Source organism: Cariama cristata, unplaced genomic scaffold, assembly GCF_000690535.1.
Source record: "Cariama cristata isolate BGI_N322 unplaced genomic scaffold, ASM69053v1 scaffold35167, whole genome shotgun sequence".
Classification (NCBI taxonomy): Eukaryota; Metazoa; Chordata; class Aves; order Cariamiformes; family Cariamidae; genus Cariama; species Cariama cristata.
Window position 1 is genome coordinate 6,027 of NW_009628940.1, and position 7,351 is coordinate 13,377.

Sequence of the window (7,351 nt, forward strand, 5' to 3'; positions counted from 1 at the left end):
CATTCCTAAGCAGGCTGACAGAAGAGGCTCTGACAGATCACTCCAGATTCCTCAGCTGTTTGATCACAACGGCACTACTACTACTAGGTGTCTGTGTAACAGTAAAATTTTGGCTTAAATAAAGCAAAGCTTGACCTGCCCTCCAAACTAGACAACTAAGATTAAGGTGAGGCACTTCCCAAAGGCAATCCAGAACTAGCTCTACAGTTGAAAGGGTCCAACATGTATTTCCCACATGAGCTTCAGCATTGCTTTGCAACACTCATAAATCCTCAGGACAAGAGGAGGTTGCTACAGCATTCACTAGCTCCAAAAGGACAACTTCTCAGCTCAAACACTCCCCATTTAACAGCTAAAAAATATGAGTTCTTGAACAAACCCATTTTGTTGATGAGACTATTGTTCAGGTACTTCAGAGGCAACTGCTGCTATGAGTGCAGCTTCCCAACCAGTGAAGTTTCTGCAGAGCCATCACAAGGACAAGCTGCCTAAAGGCTCTTCAGCAGCTCCTACTCCTGTCACATGCTGAAGCCTGCACCCTTGCTCCCTAACCCTGTCTGCTCAGGCTATGCTGCACAGCCGATTCCATGGCACTGCCATGTGCCAGAGCAAAGATGTGCTGCTTGATCCAGGCGAGCATAGCACTGCAACAGCCTTGCATTCCATGCCCACAGGCAGCAGTCAGAAACAGCCTCGCTACTTGCCCAGGACAGGGAATGGTATAGCAGTGATAACAGCATCGCTTCTGCATGGTGCTCAGTCACTTCAAGAACCTGCCTCCCCCTAAAGGAACCCCTCCTCTTCCTAAAGGAGCAGCAAAAGTATGAAATCAGAGGCAAAGGACTCATTACAGCAATGTAGTGAGGAAGTTTTATTTGGAAACATGGTATAAGTTTGTAACCCAACACTGGGTGCACGACTCTGATGCCGGAGCATACGCAGTTACTACTGAAACACAGGAGTGTTTCGGACAATTGCTGTAATAAAACACGAAATTCTCATACTCCAATACCAGGACACTACAGCAATCTTTAGAATCAAAGTTACATCCAAGGAATTCTCTGCACTTACAATTGACCCCACAGTGTAATCTACCTATATATAAGATTAATATATATAGCATGGGAAATTGAAAATCCTTGCTCCATAGATGTATGAACATGTCAAGTCTTTTATAAATAAACATCCAGTGAAGAGAAAAAATTACATTTCTAGTTCATATTTATACATAAAGTACTAACAGCAATGGGTGGAAAATTGCACACAGGCCACCCCAAGCCATGCAGAAGGCTTGGAGCAGCCCATCCAATTTAATATTGAAGTACACACAGGACAAACAAGTCACTAACATACATTGCGCATTTACAAGAGATCAACTACCAAATAGGGACAACTGTACACATTGGAGAGACCATTTTCATTCTGGAGCTTTTTTTTAAACGTGGATTTGTTACATCTCTTTACATTATACTGCGACATTTACTTTGTGGAGAGGATAAGGGCAACAATGAGGCCATAGAGACCCAAGACTTCAGCGAAGATCAAAATCAGGATCATGCCCACAAATAACCTGGGCTGCTGTGCTGTTCCCCGTACACCTGCATCACCCACAATGCCAATGGCAAAGCCAGCAGCCAGACCACTGAGGCCCACGCTCAAGCCAGCACCCAGCTGAAGAAAGCTCCTGTAGGACAGAGATGAGAAGAGTTTTAATGGCAATGAACAGAACACCCAACCCTTCAACTTCAGGCTAGCCTTTTGCCCTCCCCAAAGGAAATAAGAATTAACATTTAAAGGGAACCTCTTTCCTACAGAAAGAGCTTCTATACTCTGTAAACAAGCACTGCATGTCTCCCAAAGCAGATGCCTCCTGAGACTCCTAGCTCCGATACTTAAAAAACCAGGCAGCTATGCAGGACCTTTAGCTGATACTCAGGTACAACTCTACACTACACTAAGCTACTGGGTCTGCAAGTTCACATGGTCACCCAGCTTGTCTGTAGCCGCTACAGTCAGCTGCAGGCTTAGCATGCTGCCAGAGCTGCACATACTCCAGCCCTGTGGGCTAGCACCTGCAGTAATGCCTGTGCCACAGTGCTGCTTAGCCTGTCAGTAGCTGCTTTTGTCTCCCACCTTAGCAACTTTGTTATACAGCCATAGCACATCCAGGTGATTATTAGGTCTCTTGCACTGCAAGAGCTGGACAGGAATGGTCTGGTTTTCCAGGCAGGGGTACTTGAGGAGCAGTCCCTCTTGGTATCTGGCCACCTGGTAACTGCAAAGGAGCATCTGTACCTGCCATTTCTTACATCATGGCTTATTAGGCCAACCACACTGCTCATCAGCTATAGCTTGTACAGTGACACAGGTATCTACTGTTAGACCTCAGAAGCATTATTTTATTCCGAGAGGTCTCAATCAAGCCAGTTCCAGATACTCTCAAGAGCCAAGAGTAGATTAAGTTTCAGACTGTAGCTGGTGTAGAGGTCTGATGTATAGCTTGAGGATTGATTTACCAGCACATAAAGCAGCAAGCAATATTAATTATTCACTTGCATCTCCCAGGCAACTATTTAGAAAGTCTGATTAGACAGTTTTGGAAAGACTTGTGTATTCCAGGTCTAGAATTTGGCACCACAAAACAAGCTTAGCCGCCTAACCCAGTACTGCCTGTACACAGTTTCAAGCCATAAACCACTGCACTATCTCTAGCAGTGGGATGTCTGATCTGCTAGCTACTACAGCAAATTAATCAGGTAGCATGACCACTGAGGCTAAGGCATCAGGTAGGACACCTAAAGTCCAGTCCGTACTCTTAAGCCCAGGTTAAGACCATTTAGTATTGACAGTCCTTCCAGGGATCTTGAGCAAAATCCATCCATTCAGCAGCATCCAAAGAGTAGCAGAACAAACTTTAAAAAAAACTTACTTGAATAGTGTGATAGAAGGTGAGAGGGCATTGGCAATGAGGACTGCCACTACGAGGCCATAGATAGCTATAATACCCGCCATGACAACAGGGATGATTGACTTCATGATGAGCTCCGGCCTCATGACAGACATAGCTGCAATACCCGTACCACTCTTTGCTGTTCCATATGCAGCTCCCAAGGCTGGAAGAGAAAAAAATGCATTAGACACCCCCAAATACCATCTCCTTCACTAGGCTGCAGCATTAGAACAGTTGAGTCAGCACTAGGAAGAATTGCGCAAAACAGGGTCACTTGACTACTTGGTTTGTCAGCCAGGAATATTCCCCTAAGGGATGAGGAAGTGAGCTATCCAGAGCCCTAGACCAAAGCTAGATGAACAAAAAGGTGTTTTCAAACACTACTGATAACAGAATACCCTCTAAGCTAGCTTCACAGCAGGGTACACTCCCCAGCATTCCCCGTTTAGGAACCAAAACCCAAGGTCTAAATTTGACCTCATTACTTCAGAGTTTGTGCCCTCACAGAGCCCATGCTGCAAAGCTCTACTCAGCTGAACTGCAGAGGAAACACAGCAAAGCATGTCTTTCTACCACAGCAGAATGTAACCCAGCTGAAAGCTGGGTTTTACAGTCACTGAACTTTCAGCCACTTGGGCTGAGTTCTCAGATGCACTCAAGGTTTAACAAATCACCTTCACATGGCCTCTTCTTCCACAAAACTTAGCTGCCTATGCTTTGGCCTGGGGTTAAACATGCCATTTCAGCTTCAGACATAGAATCAGAGTGGTTTGGTTGGAAGCGACCTTAAGACCATCTAGTTCCAACCCGCCTTGTCACAGGCAGTGACACCTTCCACCAGACCAGGTTGCTCAAAGCCCCATCTAACCCGGCCTTGAACACTTCCAGGGATGGGGCATCCACAGCTTCTCTGGGCAACCTGTGTCATTGCCTCACCACCCTCACAGGAAGAATCTCTTCCTGGTATCTAATCTAAATCTTCCCCCTTCCAGTTTAAAACCATTGTCCCCTGTCCTATCACTCCCTGCCCTTGTCAAAAGCTCCTCCCCAGCTTTCCTGTCGGCCCCTTTAGGTACTGGAAGGCTGCTCTAAGGTGTCCCAGGAGCATTCTCTTCTCCAGGCTGAACAACCCCAACTCTCTCAGCCTGTCCTCACAGCAGAGGTGCTCCAGCCCTCAGATCATCTTCGTAGCCTCCTTTGGACTTGCTCCAACAGGTCCATGTCCCTCTTGTGTTGGGGTCCCCAGACCTGAATGCAGTATTCCAGGACACATACTGAGATAGCAACAAACTTGCCTGTCATTGCTGCACTTGATTCCTTGGAGAAAGGACACCCTTCTCATGTGTCAAAAACCCCACCTGTGAAGGATTCAGGTCCAAACACTTGTTAATCCAACTACTGGAACCACAAAGGAAAACACGGCTTGTAGGTTATAGAGGACCACAACCACCTTACCCCTAAGGTTTGCTGATCACCTGTGTAAACACTTGAGCATGCAGAAACCAACACAGGAATCCAAAGCTTGGTTTTCAAAGCAGAACATGGGCTTATCACCTCCAACTGAGAACTGCTAGAAGGGTCACAAAGCACTACCACAAAAAGTAACTTCTGCCTTGAAAACTTTGCCTCAAAAAAGCTTCCATAAATACCTCATTCTTTGATTCTGAAGTACTTCAAAAGACTCCTTTTCTTCCAACCTTGTTCTGGAGTACTCTAGGAATTCCTTAACTCTGGACTGCACTCATCACCCAAGAGATGGTATGTGGGTCAGCAGCCATCCAGGACTAAGTCCTTGAAGAAGCACTGCAAGGTATGTGGGAGGGTACATAGTCTTTTCAGACACCACCAGGCTGATACTCAAAGGTAACAGTCCTATTTAGCTTGAAAATGCTCTTGCCTCCTCTAAAAGGCTACTGCAGAGTATTAAACCCACAGGGATTTCAAATCTTTGTACTGGTCAGAGACTTACTATTTAAATTTGCTCAATCCACTTAAAAACTAAGGTTTCTACATGGGAGAGCTGCTTGTTCCACAAAGATCTGTAGGTGCCTTACACCAGCATTCAAGTGTGAGATGGTACACCCTGCCAAAAGTGCTGCTGGCAGGTATTCAAAAGGTTTAGGATATGTGCTTTCCTGCTTCTCACTCAACATCTACATAAAGCCTATCTTCGAGCAGTCACGAACTGAGCACTAATCCTCCTGGCTTTGCACTAAGAAGCTTCAGCAGATTAATAAACATAGCACCATTGCACTAAAAAGACTACCAGAAGGAAGTTCAGTTTTAGTTACAAAAATTTGAAGGGAAAGCCTCATTATCAACTATAAATTGGTTCTGTACTAGCAAAGCTCTTGAACCTTGACTGTCACTAAGCCAGATGTAAAGAGCTGTTCAGCACAACTCAGAACTAGAATCCAGCTTAGCAGGAAGCCTGAGCCAAGAGCAGAAGACAGGTTTTACCTGCAAACATCAGCTGAGCTTGGAAACTAGCACACAGACATAGCTAGCAATATCAGTGATGGTACTAGCCCCTAGGAAGTCTAGAAAAAAATCAGTAACTTGAATGAGGAACCTTGTCTGTTGGACAAAACATCTTCCAAGGACTGGAAGTAAGTGGAATCAAGATTCAGGCTATCTACTCTTCTAGACCAGCTACAGCATTTAGCAGAAACCACTACTCTTCTCAGGAATCTTTTATAAACCTCTCCAGAAACAGAGGCTCAGAAGGGAAGTTCACTATTTAAAATTACATCAGTCACTACTTCCTCCAAGTCTGAAGTTAAAGGTGTTGCAATTAATGTGGTGATGGATTCCAGAAGTTGATTTTGTAATCCCACTTACAGAAAGCCAGCCTGCTTAAGCTTTTGGGGAGGGGCAGATCAGCAGAAGTTTGTCAGTTCCTAGTTGTTAAATCCCAACTCTAGGGAACAGGCAAAAGTTTATGCTTTGACCTTGGTCTAGACATATTAACAAAGAAAGTCTACATGCACCCTGTGGCAGCCAGTTTTCACATTAGTTTTAGATGTCACTGAAGATCTATTACACTCCCACTGGTGAACAGTCAGGTGCTACACATACAGCTTCAGAGCCTGGCACATCTGCTCCCAGTGAGGCCTTCATCAGCACCCTGACCAACAAGCTTACACTGCAGTTCCCTGCAGCTGCATCTCCAGCATCTTACAAGGCAGCTTGTCTTACTGCTCTTTACTACCCTAAGGAGTTCTCCTTGCACCTTTGACAATACCCCAATATTACAGTTCAGGTGGCAAAGATGATAGCCACTTCCCACCATGACACAGCCATCTCATGGCACAGCTATTCAGTTAGGGGCTATGTGGCACTTGGGTCAATCTTCCTGCACATCTTGACTCATACCTCTTGGCAGCTGTGAACATTTGAACATATGTTTCATATGCTACATGTAAATACCACTGATGAGTTGGAAGGACCTGTTTTCCAAAATCTCCTCAGTGAATAGAGTTTGAAGAGATCTCTGAAGACAGTGAAAATGGAACAAGAGCTGTACCACTGTTACACATCAAGACTCTATGTATTTGCTTCAGATCATACAGCTCCATTACCTCTAACATACAGCTGCAACACTACCTTTAAAGCATGCAAACACAGAGCTAGCGAAACATTTACCTGGCAGCTGGGGAAGCACTTTCCCTGCCTCACTTTATCACAGAAGGAAGCCATTCTGCTCTATAACCAGGAACTCTGCCATTTCCAAGTTCAATGGTGTTTTAACAGAGAAGTTGCTTTACACATCATTCAAGACCATCTACTCCCAGTAAGCCTGTTTCAAAGGTTAATTTGATTTTGAAAGACTTCTGAAGTAACTCCTTGAACTCAGAAGTCAGCATTGATTTAGTACTGCTCCTGGGGGCAAAACCGCACTCCCACAGGGCTGTGGATATGCTGCCTAGCACCTCACCACAGATGTTACTTTCTAGTCAAAAGTGGTAGCAGAGGTAGTGTAGCTGTGCAGCTCCAAGATGAAGTATGAACTAGAAAACAACTTGCCACATAGGCTATAGCTTCAGTAAGGACTGAAGACTAGTTGTAGTCTTACCACTACCAGGACTTTCAGTAAAACTTTGCTTCTGATACTCACTGTCAGTACTCAAGCAATCTGCTGTTTAGACCAAGTCCTAGTCCAAGTATTAGGACCGATCTTTTGTAGTTATAATTACAGTGCTCAGTAAGGTCATGCACCGAGAACATTAATCTCACAGCTAAGTTAGCCGCAAGTCACCTCATGTGACATTCCCTCAATAAAGAAAGAGGCTATTACCAAAAGCCTTGTATCAGTTCTGCAGACAGATATGCACCTATGGACAGTCACCACATTACCAAGAGTCTTCAAGCCAGAGAACCATTTGCGTAGATGCAGTTTCA

The 7,351-nt window shown here is 44.9% G+C and overlaps 1 protein-coding gene across 1 annotated transcript; it reads right to left on the reverse strand.

Moving 5' to 3' along the window:
- Positions 1-851: 851 nt before the first annotated feature.
- On the reverse strand, positions 852-6,443 carry ATP6V0C (ATPase, H+ transporting, lysosomal 16kDa, V0 subunit c; the record flags this gene model as incomplete). The annotated part of the gene is made up of 3 exons (XM_009704991.1): positions 852-1,684; positions 2,930-3,113; positions 6,370-6,443. Coding segments are annotated over 3 exons (463 nt in total), but the record flags the coding sequence as incomplete, so codon positions are not given.
- Between the last annotated feature and the right edge of the window lie 908 nt (positions 6,444-7,351).